The 25,957-nt window shown below is 46.5% G+C and overlaps 13 protein-coding genes across 13 annotated transcripts; 6 read left to right on the top strand and 7 right to left on the bottom strand.

The window, feature by feature from the left end:
- Positions 1–211: 211 nt before the first annotated feature.
- On the bottom strand, positions 212–1,393 carry FSST1_012395 (uncharacterized protein; the record flags this gene model as incomplete). The annotated part of the gene is made up of 1 exon (XM_083235616.1): positions 212–1,393. One exon carries the CDS (start codon positions 1,391–1,393, stop codon positions 212–214), a length of 1,182 nt encoding a protein of 393 aa, XP_083082091.1.
- Positions 1,394–2,277: 884 nt separating this feature from the next.
- On the top strand, positions 2,278–3,589 carry FSST1_012394 (epoxide hydrolase family protein; the record flags this gene model as incomplete). Its single annotated transcript, XM_083235615.1, has 3 exons — positions 2,278–3,252; positions 3,302–3,403; positions 3,455–3,589. 3 exons carry the CDS (start codon positions 2,278–2,280, stop codon positions 3,587–3,589), a joined length of 1,212 nt encoding a protein of 403 aa, XP_083082090.1.
- A 162-nt stretch (positions 3,590–3,751) lies between these two features.
- Positions 3,752–4,996, bottom strand: FSST1_012393 (uncharacterized protein; the record flags this gene model as incomplete). The annotated part of the gene is made up of 4 exons (XM_083235614.1): positions 3,752–4,237; positions 4,288–4,474; positions 4,524–4,730; positions 4,782–4,996. 4 exons carry the CDS (start codon positions 4,994–4,996, stop codon positions 3,752–3,754), a joined length of 1,095 nt encoding a protein of 364 aa, XP_083082089.1.
- Positions 4,997–6,204: 1,208 nt separating this feature from the next.
- FSST1_012392 (glutathione S-transferase) lies at positions 6,205–6,968 on the bottom strand (the record flags this gene model as incomplete). Its single annotated transcript, XM_083235613.1, has 3 exons — positions 6,205–6,549; positions 6,603–6,706; positions 6,764–6,968. The coding sequence occupies 3 exons, from the start codon at positions 6,966–6,968 to the stop codon at positions 6,205–6,207; spliced, it is 654 nt and encodes a 217-aa protein (XP_083082088.1).
- A 348-nt stretch (positions 6,969–7,316) lies between these two features.
- On the bottom strand, positions 7,317–8,515 carry FSST1_012391 (uncharacterized protein; the record flags this gene model as incomplete). The annotated part of the gene is made up of 4 exons (XM_083235612.1): positions 7,317–7,662; positions 7,713–8,118; positions 8,178–8,200; positions 8,256–8,515. 4 exons carry the CDS (start codon positions 8,513–8,515, stop codon positions 7,317–7,319), a joined length of 1,035 nt encoding a protein of 344 aa, XP_083082087.1.
- A 1,013-nt stretch (positions 8,516–9,528) lies between these two features.
- FSST1_012390 (cytochrome P450) lies at positions 9,529–11,233 on the top strand (the record flags this gene model as incomplete). Its single annotated transcript, XM_083235611.1, has 3 exons — positions 9,529–9,781; positions 9,833–11,006; positions 11,065–11,233. 3 exons carry the CDS (start codon positions 9,529–9,531, stop codon positions 11,231–11,233), a joined length of 1,596 nt encoding a protein of 531 aa, XP_083082086.1.
- Positions 11,234–11,362: 129 nt separating this feature from the next.
- On the bottom strand, positions 11,363–12,183 carry FSST1_012389 (concanavalin A-like lectin/glucanase domain-containing protein; the record flags this gene model as incomplete). The annotated part of the gene is made up of 3 exons (XM_083235610.1): positions 11,363–11,408; positions 11,488–11,712; positions 11,768–12,183. 3 exons carry the CDS (start codon positions 12,181–12,183, stop codon positions 11,363–11,365), a joined length of 687 nt encoding a protein of 228 aa, XP_083082085.1.
- A 2,052-nt stretch (positions 12,184–14,235) lies between these two features.
- Positions 14,236–15,135, top strand: FSST1_012388 (Alpha/Beta hydrolase protein; the record flags this gene model as incomplete). Its single annotated transcript, XM_083235609.1, has 2 exons — positions 14,236–14,695; positions 14,753–15,135. 2 exons carry the CDS (start codon positions 14,236–14,238, stop codon positions 15,133–15,135), a joined length of 843 nt encoding a protein of 280 aa, XP_083082084.1.
- Positions 15,136–15,453: 318 nt separating this feature from the next.
- Positions 15,454–17,842, bottom strand: FSST1_012387 (PAN domain-containing protein; the record flags this gene model as incomplete). The annotated part of the gene is made up of 2 exons (XM_083235607.1): positions 15,454–17,136; positions 17,192–17,842. The coding sequence occupies 2 exons, from the start codon at positions 17,840–17,842 to the stop codon at positions 15,454–15,456; spliced, it is 2,334 nt and encodes a 777-aa protein (XP_083082083.1).
- Positions 17,843–19,448: 1,606 nt separating this feature from the next.
- FSST1_012386 (uncharacterized protein) lies at positions 19,449–20,695 on the top strand (the record flags this gene model as incomplete). The annotated part of the gene is made up of 2 exons (XM_083235606.1): positions 19,449–19,986; positions 20,043–20,695. The coding sequence occupies 2 exons, from the start codon at positions 19,449–19,451 to the stop codon at positions 20,693–20,695; spliced, it is 1,191 nt and encodes a 396-aa protein (XP_083082082.1).
- A 722-nt stretch (positions 20,696–21,417) lies between these two features.
- Positions 21,418–23,178, top strand: FSST1_012385 (Aldehyde/histidinol dehydrogenase; the record flags this gene model as incomplete). Its single annotated transcript, XM_083235605.1, has 7 exons — positions 21,418–21,456; positions 21,507–21,810; positions 21,867–21,993; positions 22,041–22,086; positions 22,136–22,434; positions 22,487–22,911; positions 22,970–23,178. The coding sequence occupies 7 exons, from the start codon at positions 21,418–21,420 to the stop codon at positions 23,176–23,178; spliced, it is 1,449 nt and encodes a 482-aa protein (XP_083082081.1).
- Positions 23,179–24,224: 1,046 nt separating this feature from the next.
- On the top strand, positions 24,225–24,654 carry FSST1_012384 (uncharacterized protein; the record flags this gene model as incomplete). Its single annotated transcript, XM_083235604.1, has 3 exons — positions 24,225–24,298; positions 24,350–24,492; positions 24,545–24,654. The coding sequence occupies 3 exons, from the start codon at positions 24,225–24,227 to the stop codon at positions 24,652–24,654; spliced, it is 327 nt and encodes a 108-aa protein (XP_083082080.1).
- Positions 24,655–25,106: 452 nt separating this feature from the next.
- On the bottom strand, positions 25,107–25,715 carry FSST1_012383 (uncharacterized protein; the record flags this gene model as incomplete). The annotated part of the gene is made up of 1 exon (XM_083235603.1): positions 25,107–25,715. The coding sequence occupies one exon, from the start codon at positions 25,713–25,715 to the stop codon at positions 25,107–25,109; it is 609 nt and encodes a 202-aa protein (XP_083082079.1).
- Positions 25,716–25,957: the final 242 nt, after the last annotated feature.

Raw genomic sequence — 25,957 nt, 5'->3', positions numbered from 1 at the left:
GATAATGTATCGATATTATTTATATAAATGTCTTCTCTTGATACATGCAACATGTGCTTGATAAGAAGGTTCTATTGCTTGACTTGTAAAACCAGAAGTTCAAGATAGCAGACCAGTCGCTTTCCAACTTTAAGAACTTAACCCCTGGAGCTCACTAAAATGCTACCAGAATAGTTTGATTCTTCATATAGAACCTTTCTCTTCCTCGCATCTAGAATATTTCCTTAGCAATATAATTCTTAATCTTTAATGTTACTAAGGTATTTTCAGAAACTCGATAGTAGGCCCAATAACGGTAATCGTTGACCCGATGTCCAAATGCGGATTCTAAACCCAAAGAATGTAGCCTCGGATGATCCCAGAAAGCGAATCCTAGTCGGGGTAATAGGTCCGGTTCTTCAATCATTGTATGTTTTAAGAAATTGAAGCCCCAAGATTCCCTTTCCAGGCCGTATGCTGCATTTTCCAGGCGATATCGCGCGCGATCCCATGGTATCGTGTTGTCCCATACTAAGGAAGACCTCGGATGCATCGTTGCCCATCGGTTACCTTGCGAAGGTGCGGGTGCTTGTGGCAGCCGAAAGACGGTGTCATTCTTGTAGCAAGCTGGCAGATAATACATTATGGCCTCCACTTCTTTCGCAACGAAGTGATACTCGGCATTTGGTAAGATAGATACAGGGTTCATCTGAGACAACATAGAAATCTCATATTTATGCCACCCGACTGCATTTGGCCTACTCTGGACCATGGCCTTGACTTCGCCTACCAGTTGTATAATCCATAGAGCCCGTACAGCTCTCATTTCTTCAATATATGTCGGTTGGCCCATCCCATGAACAAATATAGGGCCGAGTCTAGATCGACGTCCAGGGTCAATAGGTATGCATGTGAGGTTTGTTCTCTCTAGTCGCTGTAGACAAGATGCCAGCACAGATTGCGCCAGAGCCGAAATGTGATATGCTGTCGCGATGACGGACGTTATGGTATCGCGTGATTTTGGTAAAGAGCCTGGTCCGAATGTTATGTATACCCCGCCTCTACGTTTGCGCTTATACCGGATAGAGGGGCTGGCCATATCGTACAAGAAATCCTCCTTGAGGTCGCTGAGATTCGCAAAGGGAAATTTATGCGAGCGCACAAGTGCCACTGCTCGGATAAGTTCCCTAAACATTGACGGCGTGGTCGAGTTTGGCCCCGAGAGTACGGCTTCGGTAATCGAAGCGTAGCGGATGGCAAAAATGCGCCAGCATCTGGGTGATGCTCGTAATAAATTCCACAGCGTATCGAGGCTCGGAACGTTGCTGAGTATGAACTCCAGGATTTCTACCGGCATCTGATCCAGCGATACTGGACCTTCGTGGATCGTGGTATCGTGCATGGTGAGGTTCATGAATGTCAGTGTAGTTGAAAATTCGTGGATGTTTGTTGTAGTGGTGAAGATTTGTAATATTGCGAGGAAGGAGGCAAGCAGACATTTATAACACGAGGAAAAGATAAAACTGTGGTTCATGGTAAAAGCTTCAGCTGCGTTGGAGTAAAAGAAGCATTCTATCTAGGCTATAGTTTTGTCATGTTAAACGTTATTGGTGATTCCTATTAAGAAATGTTTCGCAAAGTGCACCAATAAAAAGTTAATGTCGGACATACTTTAAGGTATGCCTGTGCCATCAACACAGAATACCAACTTTCCCGATTTGACCGCAAAGTCTATCGGATTTCGCCAAGCCATCCAGTTTCTAGGTAGATGTGAGATCAGCGATAAGAATTGTTCCAACACAGGAAATCTTGACGCAGCCCCAGGTCGACTCGGAATTATCAAGAAACGCCATGTAACAAGTTCCTCTATCAGGCACTTAGACCCTCCATTTCTATCTGGTGACTAACTTTTTATTTAAGTGTAATGTTTTAATAACGTGTTTACTTTCCATGAGGTCATCTCCATAGCCGCCGTAGTCTTTCGTTAGATTAATTCCTGTTAGTGCTTACACAGACTATCTCCACAACGATCGTCCGTCCTATCGCTATTTTGGACCGAGTTTCGGTCGAATAGTATACAACCCACTTTAAAAGTAGCACTCAATACGGAGAAGAGTGAATCTCACAGGATCGTCACGGACGAGGCATCACCTAGATTATAAATCTCTGTTGTTTCGTCAGCCGTGGTATCCACAAACACCAAAGCTGACACTAAAGACGAGCAGCTATAAAATGCCCATTGTGGCCATGTAATTGGGAATCAGAAAATATTCACAAACTATAACGAGAATCATCACCATGTCAGCTATCGCAAATTTGCCCTTCTCTTTTCCTAGTGGGCTGACATCGCCTCAACCCTTCAATATCTCTGTCGATAAAGACTTTATCCAGCAGACTCAAGCCAAGGTCAAAACATGGCATTCACCTGTCAGTCTGTGGTCTAACTGGACCATCGAAGGCCCTGATACAGACAAAATCGATGATGTTGCCCAATACTGGGCCAATGAATATGATTGGTTTTCTGTCCAGGATCGACTCAATAACGAGGGTCATCATTATGCAACTTCAGTCTCGAGCGACGGAAACTACACAGCTCCTGTTCCACTCCATTTCGTCCACCGAGAGTCCACCCAACCTGACGCTGTCCCTCTTTTACTCCTTCATGGATGGCCATCAACTCATCTGGAGTGGTCTAAAGTAATCGAACCTCTTGTCACTGACACGAAGACACCCTTCCACATTGTGGCTCCTGATCTGCCGGGCTTTGGGTTCAGTCCTGCTCCTACACAGCCCGGACTTAGTCCTCGTGAGAATGGGCGGGTCATGGATGGACTCATGAAACAGCTTGGCTACTCCAGATATGGTGTCGTTAGTACTGACTTGGGTTGGCAAGTTGCCATGTGGATGGTTGGAGATGCAGAGTCAAGCATCATCGGGCACATTACAGATTTCTTCCCCGTCCAACCGACCACCGATGACTTGGAACGACTTGCACGGAACGAGACCACCGAAGAGGAGACAGCTTACATCTTGTCTTCAAACGCGTGGTATTCTTCTCATTCAGCGTATTCGACTGTTCATACTCAAAAGCCTCTGGCCGTGGCGCTCGCGTTTGGCGATAGTCCCGTTGGCTTTCTCGGTTGGGTGTGGGATTTGATGTATGCGATATCAGATGGCTACAAGTATACATACGAAGAACTTATCACCGATGCATTGATGCTGTTCATCCCTGGCCCTTACAGCAATATTCGCGCTTATCTCGAAGCATACAGCGTACGTACGCTCATCCTCCATCTGAAACGATAACTGACCAAGTTCTTAGCCGGGCATGATGAACTTCCCGAAAAGTAAGGTTCCCACTGGCGTTTCTGAATGGACCTTCAAGAATGGGCCATTCCCTGACATTGTCGCTTCCGCGCTGTCGGTATGTAACTTCTCGACTTAATCATTTCATGTGACTAATCTTTGGATGCAGCCTCGAAGCTGGATTGAGAGAACTTCGAATGTTGTCTACTTCGACCGACATGACTTTGGAGGTCACTTTCCCGCAGTATCACAGCCAAAAGAGTGGCTCCGGGACGTTCGCAAATTCTTTTCTGGGCTTAACTAAGATGAACTGTCCCAGGACAGCCAGGTACGAGGGACGAGTTTGGTTCTTTGGCTGGTGAAATGGGATCAGAAAGTATCGATTGAGCAACGGCGTAATTAATCTCTACAAATTGGTATAATAAGTGATGGTATTAATTATATTGAATAGTATTAGACAATTTACTTATACTCCTCCTTGACCCCGCTCAATCTGCTCATAGCGGCTTCTCTTGGGTCGTCCTTCACCTCGAGGCGATGGTAGCTCAACCTCTACTGGACCGAACTTGCTACCCTTTCGTTCATGTTGAACTGGCTCCGTCTCAATCTTGACGTCGATACGTCTGTGAATACCATTCGAGGTCTCAGGCACATCGGAATCGTCGTCAAACGATGCTTTCGTGGTTGAGCCGGCTTTTGACTTGTGTGTCATTTCTATGGATACGCCGTATCCTGGGGTCTTATCGTGTGCACCGCTCTTGGAGCTGTGGAGTTTCGGGGTGTTGGAGTATGGGAGTGATGGGTATAGTTCGTCCGTCATCTTCTTTCGAGCCAGGTGGGTGATCATAGAAGCCATAGACATTTCGATGTTGAGCTTGACCAGATATACAACGGGGTGAAATTGAATAAAGACTGTTTGATTCGGTAGGGACATGAGGCCGATGAGCAGTATCTAGTCGTAGAGTCAGCAGTGGTCTAGAAGCCAGCAAGATTTGAACGTACATCCATAGCGACCGATACAACCATCAGTTTGGAGTTGAAAGAGACAAGTGGCTGATACTTTGTGAGATGGCTCTCCTTTAGAAGCCTTTCTTTCACAATATGAAGAAAGTACCAGTTGAGAGCAGCATCAATAATACAAATCAAGATCTTTGAAGCCCTGTCCCAGTATTTGTTGATAATAACAAAGCTATAACATGTAAGCCCGAAGAAAGTCACGTCGTTTGATGGTTACTTACGCATGGATGGGCGGGTCAACGTGTGCCGGTATGAAGACGCAAAAGACAGCAATGTTGATAATTGTTGTGACAAAGGCAGTGCCCCATTTAAGGCGCCAGATTGTTTGTCGAGACTCGGCGATGATACTGATTCTGTTGATGATGATTTGGAACAACAACTGGATCTCGAATACCCAGAAGAATAGGATAAAGAAAAAGACGGGAATGCTATTGAAGTTAGATCACGCCGGGCCACACCCTTTCCAAATTGTTACGTACCCAGGCTTGATGATGCCATTCATGAATAGATAGGCGAGAAGTCCAATACCCAGATTGGCTATGATCTCTCCCCAGATCATGTAAATGTATGTACTTCGTAATGGGCTGCGGTTCCGCCTTGTTTGCTTCATAGCCTCCCATACTGTCAAGAAGCCAAACCCAAGGGAGAACCCCAAGGCCACGGAGGCAACCTTGTAATCTGAAATGCTAGTCATGTTGCGGCTGTGTTTAAAGAGTGACAGGAAAATGAAAATGATATCTGTAGAAGAAAAATGGAAAATTCGAACAGGGGAAGGGTCTGATTTTTAGGATATGGCTGACACCATAGCTTCTCGATACGACCTCGGCAACGGTTATACGGATACACTTAAGACTATTGGGAATAAGTGGAATGTGAAATCTCCGCCGCCCCTCATGATGGAACAGTAGTTGATCTTGAGGTGGCGATCCCGAGCCAGGGGAATGGGTCTAGTGTTGTAGCTTGAAGTGTCAAAAACATCGAGTCAGACTCTGATATTGACGTACTGATGTACGTATTGGCGTACTGACACAACATATCAAAGAGTATATCTACAGCTTGAGTTTGGTTCAAGATGGCATCCAGTGCATCGCCTAGGTAGTTAGCATGTCGCTCACGGTGAAATACCATTGAAGAAAAAAAAGAAATGAGGACCAAAGCACCGGGACCATTTCGTCCGGATCTCGGAAATAACCCCAGTCTGGGTATAGATCAGATGAGGCTGACAAGCCTCAATGGAGAATGGAACTAATGACAACAGGGACTAGTCGATCGAATGATGTCCGGATCTACAGTATTCTACTGGCTTGTGGTCCAAAATTCTTCCTCTTCCGCCCTAGAAGCGGAACTATTCCGAGGTATCATGTCACCCAGATCCACGCGCACAGTCGTTTTAAATTTTCATCAACCAATCTCTGGTCATTGACAGGCTGTTCAATGTTAGAGACATGTTGATCCGAGTCCAGACTAATGCACCCCTGAACAAAACCTGGATGTAAATCAGCAAATCATTTCTGATGCTAGTCCAGTTTGCTGCCATGGCCACGTGTGCAAGACTCAGATTCGCGGCAAGTTCCGTCATGCCTACAGACAGTACCCCTGGCGAAAGAGGTTATCCAGGCTCAACTCATCGCCGAGGGTCAAAGAACACATATATTAGCTATGACTAAAGAATGATCTACAACCCCGCTTCGTTAGTTTGTCCCAAAATTCCTGTTCTGATCTTGTGAGCAGCAAACTCCGTCTAGTGGTTGCAGGACACTTGTCTCTGATATGTTAGAGTTGAAACTAATCGCACTGCCCCTGCTCTTTTACGACTCAATCTAGATACAACCATCTTGAATCTTGAATCATGTGCTGGGTTTCCCATGATCGACCAGTCTGAAAGTAGCCAATCGAAACATTTTAAATCTCCACATTGATTTTCTTCCAACTCTGCCTTTCTTTCAGTCCATTCCACCACTTCTCAACAGCTGGATACTTGGAAAGAAGCTCACCGATCCCTAGCGACTCTGTCATCTGTCCATAAGGTAGATGGAATAGATCGGCGAGGGTGACGTTGTCTCCAGCAAGATACTTCTGCTTTGAGAGGATTCGCTCGTATCCAACGAATGAGGCATCCAAATCCTTGAGCTTGGCGTTGACTATGTCTTTGTTGGTAGGACCAAGGCCTTTGCGAGGGTTGAAGACCTCCTCTGCAGCGATCGTACTGACGTTAGGGTCGAAGTAGGACGCTTCAATTGATAGAGCCTTCAAATTATTAGTCAAGATCCAACATTGGCATCAAACTTTGGAGGCTATACCTGCTGAAAGGCTGCGTATGCCTTGATGTCACTCTCCGGAGGAGACAAGTCGATACCTTGACCTCGATATTTGACCGCAAGATAGTGAGCAATGGCTCGGCTTTCTGTAAAGAAAGATGTTAGTCACCTGAATAAAGCTTTAGTTATCAATCACAACATACCGAAAACACGAACACCTGCCTCCTCATCAATCAAGACAGGAATCCTGTTGAAAGGGTGAAAGTTGGCGGCGTATTCCTCTGTCTTGTGAGCGCCAGCAAAGACTTCGACGGTAATCATTTCATAATCGAGGCCCTTTTCCTCAAGCACGGTGCGCACTCGGAGTGTGCAGGTTGATGCAGGGTATCCGTAGAGCTTGAGAGTCATCTTGTAAGCCGATGTTGAAGAATGCAGTATAGGAGAAAGTGATGTGTTATTTGATTGAGATGAGAAGAGTGTTGTTGAGATTGAAGATATAAATTCCGTGGTTATATATCAAATAACTATCGTGTTACACAGGCATGGCTAATGTGTATGGTGTTTCAGATGAGTAAGTCTGATTAATCCGACCCGGCTTGTCGCTGTCCGTCCCGGACGGAAGACGGACGATTCTCGGAGACCGGCACGTCGCGTGTCGGGTGTGGCGCTGCGCGCGTCATGTTGGTCAGCCCGGCCCCCAGATTTGTAATTGATTATTGATTGATTAAGCAGCTAATAAGCGATACGATAAATATACTAATAAGTCGATTCAGATTGTCCTGCATCCTTCATACTCCGAATACGGTTGAAAACTACGGTCGTTTCCGTTTTTTTCACAATCCCATCCTCTTCTCGTGGTTTGCTCAAGTAGATTGTATCTTCGGACTGGTCAGCGAGTCTGACATGTGTGACTTGATTGGATGATATTGAAGTTATAATTCTGCCGGCGGATGAATGCTCAAGATCGTTTCGTCCGAATCTGTTCGTGGATGGTCGGTTGGTATGTTGTTGCGAATCCCTGACAATATGACCTAGGAGTGATGCTACGTTCATCTCAATGTATAGTTTGAGTAGGTATACGAGTTGATGAAACTGGACATAGCTGTAAAGATGTCAGTAGTGGTAATAGGAATGTTAACAGGAAATACTTACACGACAGGGCTGGGGAGGAACGTGGCTCCCATCAAGACAATGTCCAGCGACACTGATATAATTTCCATGGCGACGTTGAAGTAGAAGAGCTTGTTATACTTGGTCAATCCATACTTGATCAACCTCGATCGAACGAGGTAAATGAAGTATACATTAAGTGCGAGATCGACAAGGAGGAAGACGGCTTTTTCGGTACGGTCCCAGACGATATTAATATCCTCGTAAACAGGAGAGATCTGCAATCGGGCGGGGATCCAAATACAGAAGCCGCTGATATTGATAAGAGATGCAATAAAAGCAACGCCCCACTTGACTCTATTGATGTTTCTTTTGTTGACTAGGAGGAGCGATATTCGGTTGATGATGATCTGAAGGGTGAACTGGATCTGCATGCTCCAAGCGACAACTAGAAAGGAAACGGTCAGTCGATTGTTCAGTACCTTATTGTCCACTTGTGAGACTCACTAATAAAGAAAAAGACCCAGAAGCTGAGCAACAACGACAAAGTCAGCATGATTCCAGCAACAGCAGCAGAATACGAACCTCGGCGGAGCAATTCCCCTCAACCAGCAGTAAGTGACAGTGCCCATGACATTACATCCAATCCAATCAAGCCAACACATGATGATATACGCACTGAAGAGTCTTCCTCTTCTATAGGCCGAAAGAGTCTGTTGAATAGCCATGGAGGCGGTGAACAGGGTTGCTCCCAAGCTACAGCCAAAGATGATGCTGACAATATTGATCTCGAGATCTCCGGGCTTCTCGCTCTTGTACCATGGTGGAATGAGAAAACCTGCCATATTGGCAGTTGGTATCGAATGGGATGGTGTATTCAGTCTGTTGGTGAGTGAGACATTTCCAGGTGCCTCAAAGGATATATACCAAAGAAGAACTTAAAGGGCAAGCAATCCATGTCGACAAGGAATCTTCGATCGAGGAACTATCGTTTCATGGCGTGTCGGGGGAGGTCTATGGTGTAAACTCTATTAAGGCATGACTCTCTTAGTGCCGCCTACGGTGGCCATCTAGCCATTCAAAGGGCCGGAAATAATATTCTACTACACTCCATTACGATCCTGGGGAAACTAGATCTCCGACCCGGGCACCCGGCAGATCAATTACCTAACTAATATACTTATCGCAGCCTGACCTTGAACCAGGAACCACAGAGCTGGTTACAGCGAGATGAGCTGGCCATTCAGCGGCCAAGCAATACAATGCGAGATGAACTAGACAACGGCCATTGTTATTTCTTTTTACGCCACAGGCATTAGTGCATGCAGTTCTCAAAGTCTAAATAGCCTTAGTTGTTCGATCGAGACTGAAAGATGCGCCAGACGACGATTATTCCCTTTTACTCGAGTGTTTAAAATGAGATCCAGCCACATCGCAGAAGCCATAAAGATCGCCTGAGGATTCTCACCCAGAAACGATAGAAGAAGGCGTCTGGGTTTTATCACTCACCAGCGAGGCTGTAACAGTGGCGCACCCACTATAAAGCAGGGATATGGCACTCAGCCCTAGCATGTTTCGAGGTCTTAGGGGGTGAATTCAGCTGATTCTGATTGGACTATCTTACGCAGCTCCGGATAACGATCAAATGCGTATAAAACCGCCGAAAATAATCTATTAATACAACGCATAGAGTAGCATCAAATGAGATATCGTGGGTAATGAAGAAATGAATAACGGGGCATTTCACATGAAAAACCTTCAATGCAGGGATACGTGCGGAGTATGGATCCTATAAGAACGTGTCTTTTAGTTCTCTTCTTCCCTGATTGGTTTTGTTTTTTTGAAGAACTAAGCAACAATGGATGACAATTCTTCAACTATTCAGGGCGCAATGGCGTCGCTGACGATACAACAATTGGTAGTTGTTACTATTGTCTCTTGGTTTGTATACAAGATCGTAGAGGCTTTGTACAACATCTCACCACTTCACCCGCTAAGCAAGGTCCCTGGCCCAAAGCTAGCGGGAGCAACTTATCTGCCTGAATTTTACCATGATGTAATTCTTGTCGGTCGCTATACACATGCCATCCAAAAGATGCATGACAAATATGGTAGGTAAACCCTTCAATGACTCGTGGCCACGATGCTAACAAAATTAAAAGGCCCTATTGTTCGCATTAACCCAAATGAGACACACTGTTCGGATATGGCGTTTTCCGATGAGATCTACGCTGTTGGTGGACGTAAGCGCGACAAGCCCTTCCACCAAGTCAATGGCTCAGCAGCTGGAACTGGCAACGCCTTTGGTACACCTGATCACGATGTTCACCGAGCTCGACGTGCTCCTGTAGCCAAATTCTTCTCAAGAGCCATGATTGCGCGACTTGAAGAAGAAGTCCATGAACTTGCCCAGACTCTCTGCAATAAACTACTCGCCGAAAGCAGTGGTAAAAAAAAGAGCGAACCTATCGATGTCGCGCACGCATACAGTTGCTTCACCTCCGACGCCATCTCTAGGTATTGCTTCGGCGAAGCCTTTGGCCTTCTGTCGCGCGATACCTGGCGACCTACCTTCCGTGAAGCGACCCTGGCAGTTCTCAAGCCTGTGTTTTGGTTTCGATTCTTTCCATTCCTAGTTGGCAGCGTCAAGTATGGTAAGCATTTCGTTGACTACTTGCCTGCGGATGCTGCTATGCTTGTTCGAACTCTACAAATCGATATTCCTGCTCGTGTTACAAAGACCAAGACAGATCTCAACTCTGGTATCGTCTACGAACGACCAACTATCTTTGCCGATCTTCTTCAGTCCGAGCTTGACGAGAGTGAGAAGGGAACTGATCGTCTCGTTCAAGAGGCTGTTACTATCGTCAACGCTGGAACTGAGACTACCAGCTGGGCTTTGGCTGTTATTACATATTTCCTCTTATCGCAGCCTGAAACTATGAGCAAGTTGCGGGCAGAGTTGTCCACCGTTGTTGACGATCCACGACACTTGCCTTCTTGGACAACGCTTGAGAAGCTACCGTATCTTGGATCAGTTGTCAACGAAGGCTTGCGTCTGTCGTACGGTGTTTCTAGTCGTTCTGCTCGGGTCCCCACAACAGAAGATCTTGTCTACCGCGGAGAGTTCAACAAGCAGCACACTACTGTCGTCCTTCCCCGTGGTTATGCCATCGGCATGTCAGCAGCCATTTCTCACCACGACGAATCCGTCTTCCCTGACTCATACTCTTTCACCCCTGAGAGATGGATCGATGATGATGGAACAATTAAAAAGAACCTGGAGCGCTCTATGCTTGCATTTTCCAAGGGCAGCCGTGGATGTCTTGGTAAAAAGTAAGTGAGACCCTTAATGCGAAATACGTGGACTTCTTGCTAACTCAATCTGTTCTAGCCTTGCCCTTTGCGAATTGTACCTTTCTCTTACAGCTCTTGTCATGAGGGTCATGCCACACATGACTCTTTACAACACATCCGAGCGTGATGTCCGATACGACCACGACATGTTTATCCCAGTGACAGTCAAGGGAAGCACAGGAGTTAGAGTAACAATTGAAGCTTAAACAAAACGCTTACTCCAAGTCAGCGTTACATACATGGGTGCAAAATATATATAATAGAAGAAAATACAATCTTTCCACCATATCCCAACACCTTTTGTAGACTTATAATTATCACAGCTTTTCCTTCTTTTAGTTGATGTGGGCGTTGAAGTTGGTAACCTTGAACTGAGCACCGCTTCCGGTGAAAGGCTCGGTACCGAACTGGAAGGTTGTTGATAGTTAGCATGTGATTGGCTTATGAAATACGATTCAACGTACTAAGGAGGTATTGTCGGTTGGCAGGGTATCCCTGGGTGTTGGCAAGGTAGTTCCAGAATTGCTTAACATCAGAGTTGAAGTTGGTAACCGGGTTGGAGGCGACAAAGCTGTAGACTCGCATGCTACCGTTCATGCCGGTCCAGAGCTCCCAGGAGCGGCCCTCGACGTTGGCAGTGCCAATTCGGGAACCAATGGGCTGCACGCCACCATATCTTGCGAGCCTAGATAGAGGTGTTAGTAGGTTTCTTACTAATCCAATTATATGGGCAACTTTACCAGATCATCAGCTCGTAGTCACCGCTGTAAGTGACGTGGTTAGGATCGGAAGCAGTGAAAAGATCGTAAGCAACGTTGGCGCGAATGTTGGTTCCGCTGTAAGACCAAGCGGCTGCGGACTGCATGTTGCTGATGGAGCTGACAAGACGCTTGTTGCCAATCTGAAGACCAGAGTTGGGGTAGGACTTGACGTTGTCCTGGCCTCCGGACCAGGTCCAGTCGGTGTGCCAGCCAGCACCGTTGCTGTTGGTCCAGTCGAGGTAAGTGCACTGAGAACCGGAACCCGAGCCCTGTCCCCAACGGTTATTGTTGAACTCGTAGCCGCCGTTGGCGTAGTAGGAGTACTGGTCGCAGAGAGACTGAGCCAGTGTCACTGGGGCGAGAAGCCCTGCGAGGAATGCGAAAGAGGCCTTCATTGTGATGTTGGTTCTAGTGTTGGATTGGAAGATGATTGTGATGTCTTGGCCGAGATTCCCTTTGGCATACACTCGAAAACTTATATACTTGCCTCACCTACAAACTACCCACTTACCAAGATCACGAAATCTTGAGGCCTCATGCCTAATTGATCAACGGAAATCACTCCGTGGCTACATCGGTGCTCTCATCTGGCTCTACGGCCCGTCAGTTCAGAGCAATGGGCAGTTATTCCAACAAACCTCAAAGACCATAGTCGGTCCGTTTAGATAGGCGAGGACGTATTATTTGAGGTGTAATGCGAACTGCTGAGTAGAAGCTGACGGGGATACCCCACGGACTAGGTTTAGTTGCCGGCTCTTGGTAAATGCCATGACCCGGGTTCTCCGTAGATAATATTTGACCGTTCCTGAAACAGTCGTACATCCACCAATGGAGTTCCTCCGGTTTCTCATACATTATTTCCGCACCAGTAACAGTCTGTGGATGGGATGAATTAAAGTGACATCGTGCAACCTTGGAAATGCGCTTGTGACTAGCTGACCCGGGAGAAATGATTCCAGTTTGGATGGTACCCCAGCTGAAATATGGGACTGCTTCTATCCAGTGCCTTGGAATGTTCAGGGTCAAAAACATGTTGTAACCGGCGGAGGGCATATTCCGTTCTAGAAGAAGACAAGTCTTGAGTGTGGGGTACATAAAAATGACGGTATAACGGCCCGGGACATTGGGTTGGTATTGTTCAATTGGGTCAATGGGAAGATGTAAGTGGTTTCTGTTCGGATGAGTGCGGCATCGATCGAGTTTAATCATCAAGTGCCACCGCCAATGTAGTTGTTGTCTTTGATAAGAGACATTAGACTTTGGTTGGTTTGTACCTAGCGTGGGGGACAATGGTTATCATATCAGAATATTCCTTATAATATTGTCTCAAGATTGTGTATATAAAAACACAACTACCTCACATCACATCTTGAATTCACTACCCTATACAGACACTATTCCCACTGCCCCTCTTTTCTTATGTCCTCCCATGGATCGCAAACTACTACCAAATTGGGCTTAGTCAGGTAACATCCCTTGCCGAAAGTTATAACATGCTCATCTTTCATATTACCATCTCCTCACCTCACAGCCTCACGATGCAGTCGATGAAAAGGCAAGAATATTACAGGCGCGCATCGTATGCTTAGAATCATGATATCCCATTGCCACAACCGGGTAATTTGTCATGATGTTTCTATTGCTACTCTACGGTTGTCGGGCCTCGGTCAACCAGTCGTTACGTGACATCGTTCCCGCGGTTAAAAAGCATGTTGCGTCCAGCTGGCTGACTGCCACGTCTTGTCCTTCTTTTGTTTGTCCTTCGGATCGTCGCTGCTCTTTTGAGAATATCCGGACGAAATAGTCCATGTAAAGTAACATACTCCTCATTTTTGCGTAGTCTTCTTTACCCGCGGGAAGGACAGTATGACGTCTGTCAACTTGTTTGTTCATATACTGTAATCTAGGGATAATTACCGTTCAAACATGTTTCGTAATACGGGCATAAGCTTTATTTTAGCTATGCATGCGAAATTAAAGTGCCACTATTGATGGTCGAAACACTTCATTAAAAAAGAGAATGATCAGCTAAAATGCCTTCCATGAAACTGTTATCGTTTTGATACATCTCAGTAACAAGGCGAGATACAGGGATTCTATACGGGCCCACCTATCTCAGTCGAGTTGAATTAGGCTACCTACATCAGCCAGGTTTATCAAGTTTATCCGTCGATTGACAGCCGTTTCGACTGTTTCGGAGTATCTAGCGACCTGAATATGACGGATCCAGTATGATCAGTTACTGGGATGTCTTGAATATGCCGTCGCCAGGATCCGTGAGTGACAGCAGGCATAGAAACAAGATAGATATATAAACAACTAAAACTTCGCTCTGTTGGAATCTTCTAAGACTTCTTCTTCAACAGGGACTGCCAGACAGAACCTATTCGCTTCATTCTTCCATCTCACGAAAAAGACTAAGGTTAGCTTCAACTTTATCCAGCAACATGCGTTCACCTCTCGCTTTCTGCCTCGCCCTCCTGGGCGCTGCTCAGCTCGGGGACGCTGCCTCAGCTGGCTGTGGCAAGGCTCCCCAGTCCAGTGGCACCAAGTCCATGCAGGTCAATGGCAAGAACCGCCAGTACATCCTTCAGATTCCCAACAACTATCAGAACAACAAGCCTCACCGACTTGTTTTCGGTTACCACTGGCGTGATGGTAACATGAACAACGTTGCTCAGGGTGGTTTCTATGGTCTCCAGGGTCTTGCTGGTGACTCTACCATCTTCATTGCCCCCAACGGCCTCAACGCTGGTTGGGCTAACCAAGGTGGTGAGGACATCACCTTCACCGATCAGATGCTCAAGTTCGTCAAGGACAACCTTTGCATTGACGAGAAGCAAGTGTTTGCTACCGGCTGGAGTTACGGTGGATCCATGAGCCACAGCGTCGCTTGCTCCCGACCCAGTATGTTATAACTCATCAACTCAGTCGACCGCATATATGCTAACACTCATACCACAGACGACTTCGCTGCTGTCGCGGTCATTTCCGGTGCTCAGCTCTCTGGCTGCAACGGTGGAAACTCCCCCGTCGCCTACCTCGGAATCCACGGTGCTGCTGACAACGTTCTCGGAATCAACCTCGGCCGCCAGCTCCGCGACAAGTGGATTGGAACCAACGGATGCCAGCAGAAGAACGTCAACGACCCCGGTGCCGGTGCTCAGAACCACGTCAAGACTACCTACCAGTGCAGCCGCAAGCCCGTTACCTGGATCGCCCACGGCGGTGGCCACGTTCCCGACCCTACTGGCACCAACGGCGCCAAGTTCGCTCCCGGTGAGACCTGGCAGTTCTTCAACGCTGCCGTTGGTGGTAGCCGCAGCACTGCTGGAAGTCGCTGCTAGATGTATTTCTTAAGATAGTGTGTGCTTCTTTCTGAGTCAAAGTACCCGAGAGGCCGTACTAGTTTGAGGGATTGTGGAGGAAATCTTTATTCTTGTACATAGTGACCCAGAACCTACGGGTTATGTTATATAAAACCAGTCTCGAATCTTGTCAATACTTCTTAGCCTGATAGTCTATCAGACACTGATAACAGTGCATCGTAGTACATACAACCATAAGCTTAACAAAGTGAAATGTAGTTAAGATCTAACTAGTGATGTCCATACATTTTGCAAGCTCAAATGTCTCCCAATGGCGTTGCACTCAACCTTTCTTTGTTACTTGGAACATTTACTATAGGTATAGCAGTCCCTGTCATTAAATGACGATGTTGTCTTTCCTTTTCCAGACGCAACTCCAAGACTCTTCAACACTTTGCTGTAAAGTTGACATGACTTGTCCGTGTTGTAACCGAAACTCATGCATTGCTTGTTCTTCAGACAAGTTTCCGCACATGCACTTACACTCTTGACCGATGCCGTTGTGCTAATTATAGACTTGGTTGGGGCTCTCGCACGCGTCACACTCCTGTTGCAGGCAGTTTGTGAAGGGGGCTTAGAGTTGGTGATGGCATAAGGCGTACAAGCAGGTGATACTTTCTTCGCAGCAGCTGTCGTTTTGGGTTTTGTGGTGGCGGTTGTCTTGACCTGCTTGTTCTTTGACGCTTGTGGTTTCTTGTTTGTGGCCGGCTTACTGTTTGTCTTGCCGGTGTTTTTCGAACTGCTGGTCTTCTTTCCACTGCTCTTGGAGTTGTTGCTTTGAGTCGTAGCCTTCTGCTTGGTAGACTTGGTGCTGCCCTTTGGCTTGGTCTTTTTGGCGGATAATGGGTCAATCGCAGGCAGTGGCTTTGATCCTGGGCGACTGCCAAACATTCCGCTACCACCGCCTCCGATGCCATTGCCAGTCATGCCAACGTCGTCGCTGCCAAAGTCTCCTCCTCCAGTTCCATCATTGACATAGCCTATACAGCCTTCCGCAATAGGATCAGACTCCAAGGGCTCAATCAAAGGGTACTTGGTTGGCTCGTCATTACCCCATTTATAAAATGCGTCAAGCTCATTTTCGAAGTGGATGTTCCAGGCGATTCCATAACAGTCGCCCTCAATACCACCGCTAATATCTCCGTCATCATCAAGCTCAGCACTTGCTTCGAAACTGCCTTCGAGCACAACTGAAGGGGTGTCAATTATACCTCCACTCAATTTTCCGATGCCGAATAAAATGCTAAGCTTAACCCCGACACTGACCGGCAAACCAAGACTAGCTTCTAGCTTCAGCTCACCAGTGGCTTCGGACCTTGGCTTGAAGACAGGAGTGAGGCCATTGGAGTGGCTCTTTGAAGTATCAACCAGGTCTACCAGCACATCGATATTCTCCCACTCAACTGAAGCTCCGACGAGTAATGTACCAGTTGCCGAAATTTCGAGTCCGGCCGAAACACCTACGCCGATATAGGGATCGACGCTGGCAATTCCTGCGATACCAAAACTCCACAGGCTGATGTCGATAAAGTCGTGTGACCACTCCTTCTCATATTTGAGGTAAGCCTGAAGGCCCAAATTCAAACCGGCCTTGAAATTGGCATTGAACTGTACTTGAGCGGCATTGAGACCAAGACCAACGTCGATCATGCCCGTGATGGATGTCGAACCAGAAAACCCACATTCCACGCAATATAGAGCGAGACCATAACTCAGTTCCCGTTCGACAAGAGAAGAGTTGGCTTCGCGCTTGTGATGGCCGTTCGGGTCTGCAACCTCGCCTTTTGAGTAAGAGTCATCCTCTTCACCACCATCGTTCTTCGCCCACTCTATAAGCTTTGCAGCGTTTTCCCATGGAGCATCAGGGTCTGGGCCAGGCATACCAGATGCAGGATCTGGATCATGTAGGTATCGATCCCATGAAATGGACCAGGTACCAGAGCCAGATATGCGCTTGTCGAGAGCATGTGGCTCAAACATCTAGAAGACAGACAGGTTAGTATGTTAGAAGTACCAGTAAACAGTTTAGACTTACAGCTCTTTTGTCGAGGGCACGTCTGACATTGAGTGTCCCAAGCGGACCCCATTTGAGATTGAAGTGTTCGTAGACATCTTGGTATTCAGTAGAATCTCCTTTGGCTGTGAAGGTCTTGGTATCATCAGAGAATGTGATGGACCGAGAGAGGAACAAATCGTTAGCATGATCCTCGCCACAGCCGTCAGTTGATGTGATGAAGATGATCTTTTTGTTGCCCTTCCACTGGCTCTTGGCATAATTGTAAGCAGCAGCGTTGGAGATAACACCAGTCAGTGCGCCCTTTGTGCAAGTGACGGTCGAGACAAATTTAGAATGATCAAGGGGGACAACAGGGTATTTGAAAGTGAAGTTGGCCTGTGAAAAGATTCCATCGTCACGCTTTCGCATCCGCTTGGTACCTGGCTCTGAGTCAGGTGAACCAGCCCACGCTAGCGTAACATTAGTGTCGAGTTCAAAGATGGAAAAGTCTTTGGGGTCGACCTCAGGGGGTACTACTGGCTCAAGGGCTGTAGTGTTGTCGCTAGACGCCGTAGCATTGGCGTCATCGCGACGGTCGAGGCGAGGTATGTCGGCCCCTGGGGCAGCATATGTATTGAGAACAAAAAGAAAAATGAGAAGGAAAGGTTTGATGCTCTGAAGAAGAGCCATGACTGAATTTGACTTCAAAATCGAAGTCAATGTGGTGGAGAGAAATAAAGACAAAAGAGAAATGTGGTATATGTGTTAGATAGTGCTATGAGTAACAAAGGACGGGCATGGAATCCACGATATGGGAAAACATGGGAACCTCTATGCAATTGTATCGCATTTCTTCGTCTACCAATTTGGTGTTCAGTACAAGCTCGATACTAGAGCATCCATCATCTGGAGACGCCTCATTTCTGGAGATAGAGTCGAGTGTAAGACTATACCTGAAGCCCCCAAGACCTGCTGCAATCGGAACTGTTTAGCGATCCATCTTACGATTCTAGTTGCCCTTTGGCCCGGTACTTGACAGTAGACTTTTGATTGTAGCATCGAACAGAGTCTAGAGTCGGAGTCGGAAGTGTTACTCCGCTGCTTAATTCCGTTCAACCAGGAGTAACTTGCACAGATTAGGGATTACCTCGTCAGACCATTTTACCTTTCGCATCTGGACTATGTGCCGCATTGATGGATAACTGTATCAATATCGATAATAAGATTTCTCAGATTCCATGCGGTTTCCTGAGTGCAGCTCGGTTAACGGCTGACTGGTATGGGCGGCCGATCTGAACTCATTGAAGTAAAGATGTACGCGATTCTAGTGGCTGTTGAAGTTTGTGTCTCATCACTGACATCTATCCTGAACGCCACGTGCGGGAGACGGTCCATGGCGCTGGAATTTAAGCATACCATCCCCCTTAGCTGCAGATAAGCTGAGCCAATAGTAGAAGCGACTACAAGAAGCTTGTCTTGATGCTAAAGTCGCGTTCAACATTTCGGATTTCCCATTTGGAGGTAGCGTAATGATAAGCGGGACAAGCTTTGTAGCCACGTGAAGAAAAGAAGCTTGTTTTATTTTCTTGAGAGCTTATCAAAGAGTTATCGGTTGATGCTTATTTCTTCACAATATGGATGTGTATAGCAATTACATAGGAAAACATACTAAAACAAGAACACTACGACCACATAATTCATCTCTCAGTAGCCAAGTGTCAAGAGTGTGAAAATAGACAATTCCCCAATGACAAACTTATAGGGTAAGTATCTGATATGAGATGTTTACATTAAGCTACAGAGATGCGGGATCTAGTCCATTCGCCTAATCCTTCAAAGCTTAACCGAGTCTAGTCACTTTCGACTTTCGAGATGCGAAAGCAAATTGTGGCTGGCTGAAGATGGAGAATGCAACTTCCCCGTGTCCACCATTCCTAGATCCAAGGCCTGGACAACGCCTCTTTTGTGGAAGCATTAGTTTCTTAACATTTGTTCCTTGTAGCTTGATGCAGTTGTACTTTTCCATTGGTAAATAATTAGCGGCTTACAGTTATGGATGTTTGCAATTCAAACTTGCAACAATGACAGAATCCTCTGTTGTTCAAACTATCAAAGCCGGGTCGCAATAGTCCGGATATGGACTATGGGGAATAGAAGTCGTCCATGCTCAATCAAAAGAACTAGGACATAAGTTGTATAAATCTCTCATTGTCGAACTACAATCCTAGACTCATCAATACCACAATCACGCACTTACATCCTTCCCCACACTAACACAGGCACTTACATCTTCACCATGAAGACAATTCTATTTTCCGCAGCCCTCGTCCCCTTACTAGCAATCTTAAGTCTGGCAGCTGGCGACGATGATATTACATGTCGCACAGATCTTGGAAAGACGTCAGTCGCCAAAGTCATGACTGACACTGTCACCCAGACCGATCCCATCAAGCCAACCACGACAGTGACAGTGATCCCTACTGAGACTAAGGAGGTTGGTCGCTGGTCAACTGTTACCAAATTCTCCACAAAGACATTTACAGTCACTGGCAAAGGTGACACAGATACTGTTAGCACAACAAGTACCTTGTTCAAGATCGCTACTGTCAAGGTCACTGCCACAATGACTGAAACTTCGACAAAGACTGGCACAGTCAAGTCCACCCGCACTACTGCAGTGCCTACCACTGCAGGCTTCAGGTTCATCTCAGACACTGTCAACAAGGAATCTTTCGCACCTGTCGCTGGCCCCCGAAAGTTTGCCAGGAATCCCCACGCCCCTCCTTTGATCAAGCCTGGCCTCAAAGCCTTCTCTTTCCCAAACGAAGTGCACTGTAAGTTCTCAATACATATGAGCCACAGATGATATAGATATTAACCTCCAAAACAGGTACCAAGTTGCTTCCCAACACGGACACTAGAACTGTCAAAAAGTCAGGCAGTCCCACAACCAAAACTGTCTCTACTATGCGGACAACTACCAAGACCGCAACTATCAAGACTACCACCACTCTCATTCCTGATGACGCTTCTGTCACAAAGACTTTCACTAGCACTATGAGCCTCACTACCTACTCTACCATTTGGAAAACATCCACCAAGTCTGCCACCGCTACCAAGACAAACATTATCAATGGCCCAACCGAGTACGCCGCTTGTGCAGAGGGAAACATGTTTGGCCCCAACTTCAAGAGCGGAGGTACTGGATACTACGTCACCAACGTACTTAACAACGGTCCTGGTATCCCATCTGACTACAACATTGTGTCAAATGGTGCCGACTCTGCAGCAGAGTGCTGTACTTCTTGCATGCAATTCAACGGCTGCGAGACTTGGCTTTTCCGCGAGAGGAACCGCAACTGCTTCCTCCTTTACCACACCTTGAAAGCCGGTGAAAAATGCGCATCACAGAAAAACCACCCCAACTTTTTTATGTCGAAGAAGGGCGACGATACAGGAGCTGGTTTCGTCGCGGGCAACGGTGTATGCGGGTTTACATACAGTGGAAACAGTGATGGATCATTGTTCAGCGTCGATCTTTAAGATATTTCATTTGTAGTTTTCCTTATTTCGGAGAGATCCTAGTCATAGTCGATAATCAAGATTGAATTTGCCAAGATTCTGAGTAGTTGATGTGATATCAGTAACTTGTCCTTCAATTATCGTATCAAAATGCTACCCACCAAGACCATCAGCATGAGACTGTTACGCGGAACATGATCAATTGCGGAGTTTGTTCGTAGAGGCAAATTGAAGTAAAAGTGGCGTAGAGGTTCAATGCAAATAACCGTAATTGAAGCAATGAGATATGGTTTAAGTGCCTTTGACCAATCATTAGCCTGGCCCCCAAGGGATAGTAAGACCTAGCGGAAGCGTGTCAGACTGCCTTGGAGGCAAGGTTATGGGGCGGAATGTCCGATTCTACTGTTTCTATTCAACATTGTTCCTATCTCCTCATACTGCATTCCTTGATATGGTCAATCGCAGCTTGCACACTCCAATTACGTAGTTGTCTCCCCTATTTCATGTTTAACTATACCTAGCAATACGGAGATAGTGGGGTCATAATGCAAGTCAGAATTAAATCCGCCAAGGTCCGATGTATGACCAAGTGATGGTGCAGGAGATAAAGTTGGCTAACGCCGGATCACCACAGAACAGCGGAGTTGATCAATGATAAATACACCAACCTTACCACATGCTAGCACATGACAAGACCATCCTACTATTAATTACTGACTACTTCAATTTTTAACATTTCCACAATGACTAACTTTGAGACTCGACTCTTCATCAACAACGAGGTGGGTTGTGGTATCCTACAGCCTCTCGATCTAGACTGACCTATCTCTAGTACGTCGACGCCAAGTCTGACAAGAGAATCAGCGTCCATAACCCCATCGATGGCTCATTGGTTTCAAGTGACGTCCATGTCGCTGGCCCACAAGATGTCGACGACGCTGTGGATGCAGCCCAGGCAGCTTACAATGGGTCCTGGAAGACCTTCACAGCTGCTCAGCGTGCGGAATGCATGCTCAAGCTTTCCGACCTCATTGAAGCCAAGGCAAAGGATTTAGCTGTGCTCGAAACAATCGCCATGGGCCAACCCACCAGCATTGCTATCACTATCACTAATATGATGAGCGGGCTCTTCCGGTGTAAGAATTACTTTTCACTTTTATACTCGTTATTATAATTGACGCAATGACTCTAGACTATGCCGGATGGACTGACAAGATTCGCGGCGAGCAATTACCCCCTGAGGGAGGCATCTACAAGATCATGAGCCACCACCCGTTTAGTGTTGTCGCTGGTATCAGTGCCTGGAATGGTTCTTCGGTGTGAGTTTCCTTGAGTTGTTTCGCTTTCGATGCTAATCTCTGCTCAGACAACTCGGTCTGAAGATAGCTCCCGCAGTAGCTGCAGGGAACACGGTACGGACCAACCCAAAACCATACCCATCATCAGCCTAACAAGATCCAGATTGTTTACAAGATGTCGGAAAAGTCTCCCTTGGGTATGCTCCAGCTTGGACATATGATCAAGGAAGCTGGATTCCCACCCGGTGTTATCAACATTCTCAACGGCGCAGGAGAAACTGGTTCTCTTTTGGCATCGCACATGAAGATTCGCATGATTTCCTTCACTGGATCTGGCTTCACGGGAAGAAAGATCTCTGAGGCGGCAGCGAAGTCCAACCTGAAAAAGGTGGCACTGGAACTCGGCGGAAAGTCACCTGTTCTTGTGTTCAACGATGCAAACACGGAAAAAGCAATTGAGTTGTGCGTATCCTTCAACAAATCTACTATCCATGACTTTCACTAATGAATGTAGCTGCACCACAATGTTCCTCTTGAACTCCGGCCAAGTGTGCGCGGCTCCAAGCCGAGTCTATGTCCAGCGAGACGTTGCGGCATCATTCATTGAGGGCCTCAAGGCACGATACTCAGAAGTTACTTCTGGTGTGGGAGCCGACCCCAGGAAGTCTTCGACCTTTATGGGCCCACTTGCTGACAGTATCCAATTCGAGCGTGTAATGAGCTTCATCGACTCTGGTAGCAAGGAAGCTGAGCTTGCGGTTGGTGGGCATCGCGTAGGCGAGAAGGGATACTTTGTCGCCCCGACTATCTTCATCAACCCCAAGCCCAACGCTAAAATTTTGAACGAAGAAATCTTCGGCCCAGTCTTGACGGTTGTCACTTTTGATACTGAAGAAGAGGCTGTCGAACTAGCCAATGACACGGAGTACGGACTCGCTGGTAAGTAATTGTCCCAGAGTAAAGTACTAAGTAGATAAATGCTAACTTGTCACTAAAGCTTATGCCTGGACCGAATCTTTGTTGAGAGGCTTGAGAATGTCGGATCAGCTTGAAGCTGGTGTTGTAGGTATCAACGGAGGTTCACTGGGCGTTATTCCTTTCATGTCTGTAGGTGGATTCAAGCAAAGCGGAACGGGCTCAGAGTCTGGATATGAAGGTATCAAAGAGTATCTCCAGACAAAGTCCACTTTGATCGCTTTGAATTGATAGTGGACAGGCGTTTGCTGGTTCAGGATTGTATTTTCTAGGGATTAGTCAAGTGTAGTGAACTATCTATCACTTTCCTATTTCGCGAGAATAGCAACACAGATTACAAACATAGCCCAAAACGGTTTATGGTGGATCAGATACGATACTGTCCATCTCAAAAGAGCCCTCGCTTAAGCATCTCAATTATGCAGCTATGCTTTATGCTTATACTTTGCTTACGAGAGACCACTCAAGCTTTCTACCCGCTCATTACCGCAGAATATTAGCCAATCGCAAACACAATTTCGGAGCTTTTGTCCTTTTTAAAAGGCTTGTTTATACGTATTAACACAAATCCCGTCCCTCCAATTGACAGACCAATAAGTGGCAAACTACTGACCTGTCACTCGTAAGGAGGATGAACATTGACACCGTAGTGTGTTAATATGTTCGATACACTAGTTATTTAGTACTGACGAAACAAACTAGACTATATTCTATAGAAGTATTGAAAGTAATACCGTTTGTTTCACACTATATTATGGATTGGCTGGTGCTCTGGTACTGTCTTCTCTACCGACATTGACATATTTAGTTTCGCTTTACGTATGACACGTCAGCTACTATTTCGATTGATAGATACATACAAGATCTGCGTCGTAAGCGGGATTGTAAGCGGGATTGTAAGCGGGCTTAGCCGTCATCTACGCGGCATTAGATTTGCCATGGGTGTACCTGAAGCTTCCTCCGAGCAGTCGGCCGCTCTGTCAATCAGGGCTCCGTATTGGCTCGTGGCATGTCATCCATTCGAATAAAGCTTCGATCTTCATGATCACAGCTTACAAAGATATTCCCTAGTATCTTTGTAACAATTCTAAAAGATATCTTGTGGATATAGACTAAGAAGATCAAGGAAGGAGCTTAATATACTCCATCGGCTTTGGAGTGACATGACAAGTATAAATAGCTTCGACTCATCCAGTCTTGTCTTAACCATCAAGCTTCAGACTCACACTCAGAAACAACAAGACCCTCCAAACCCAAAATTCCCAACACACTACAAAATGCAGTTCACTGGTCTCCTTTCTCTCGCCGCCTTGGCCACTATGGCATCGGCCGCCTCCATCAAGGTCAACTTGTATGTCATTCCCTTCTCCCACGCCATTTTAATCAACTAACCAACGTATAGCTACTCCGATACTGGCTGCCGTAACTACATCGGATCTCAATTCATCGACTACAACCCCAACCAGGGTGGCACTTACCACAGCGGTGGTCCCGCCGGTTCTCGTGGTGGACTCTACGTTGACTCCAACGGATCTGGTCTGTCCTGTAAGTTCACAAACTTGTACTCTTGATAGAAAATGTACTAAACGCGAAACAGACCGCGGCTTCAGCAACCACGCTGATGGTAGCCAACCCTTCACTGGCAACCTCCGTGATGGTCAGTGCATTGGTACGACCAGTGGACTCTACGCTGTCTTCACTGTTTAGGTGGTCGATTCCAAGACGTCAAGCCTTCTGAGCCTGGAAATGCTCTCATGCCAAGACCTTCAGAGATAGCCATGCCGCTGTGATAGTATTTTATAGAGTACCATCGGATGAATCATGCGCTAGGCATATTTGTCAACAACAGTCATTTCTGTCAACATATCTTCTTCAAGTATAAATACAATCTCTTATTACCCGGGTATCATAATCTCGCCATTTATTGTAGCACTATAAACAGTTGTTGTCACAACCGTCTACCAGGTTTGCTCATCTTGTCAAGAAGAATCTATAATCTTTCCTGAAGAAATGTAGCTGCTGTCTCTGAATACAAAATGTGAATCCCAATAGGAGCCTGGGTATAATCGCAAAAGACGAAATATGCATGGCATTATTTAGTCAAGGTTGACTCGAACTGCGGGAATCAAGCAACCACAGTTAGAACCAATGAAAGTCCATCATGCCCCGACGCCGAATACATACACGGCAAGAAGAAATGCAAGAAGGGAACCCTCTACACGCGATGCTGAAGAAGCCTGGACATCCTCGGGCTTGCCATCTTCTGTCATTTCAGGCTGGATCTCAACCGTCTTTGACACCAACTCATCATTGTCGTCAGTAGTCCAAGCTCCCGTAATCTTAGCCTTAAGAGTACCGCACGCATCAGGTCCAACAGGTACAAGGTCCGTGATATAAGGCTCATCGCTACATTTCTCCCAAAGGACTCGAAACTCAGAGATGTGCTGAGCCTGCCAACTTGTCCATTCTGAAGCCCATTCAGAGAATTCCTCGGCGGATGACCCTGTGATGGCGGGCAGCTTACACGGGTCTGCTGTATTGTAGAGACTTCCGAGAGCAAACGACACGCCGAGTTCAGACATGTCCATTGGTGGTGGTGGTGCACCTGTTATAGGAAGGGAGTTTTTAAACTCCCAGCATGGTGGCATTGACAAGGTGGGATGCACAGAAAGCGTGGCCGGGGTTTGGAATTCGGTTTCGGTCGGGGTTTGGGCCGCTGCCTGTACAGCACCGAGGGCCATAATGGCGATAGCTTTGGAGAAGGACATTTTGGTTGTTCGCAGCTGTCAGTATCGTATTTGGTGTTTTGGGCAAGAATCAGTCGTAGATGAACAGAAAACCGCTAATTTATATAAAAGGTTAAGAATGAGGAGAGGCCTCAGGTTTTGTTGTTATTGGAAATTGCAGTCAGCTTGGCTGTGAATTGGGTAAGGCGCCGTCCTTGGTGATGCGTTGTATAGCTTAGCCATATTCCCTGATCCATAAAATACCAATCTGGAAGAGGTAATGG

This window comes from Fusarium sambucinum, chromosome III, assembly GCF_050947815.1.
Source record: "Fusarium sambucinum isolate potato_lamoka chromosome III, whole genome shotgun sequence".
In the NCBI taxonomy this organism is placed as follows: Eukaryota; Fungi; Ascomycota; class Sordariomycetes; order Hypocreales; family Nectriaceae; genus Fusarium; species Fusarium sambucinum.
This window is presented reverse-complemented; position numbering and strand designations above follow the sequence as displayed.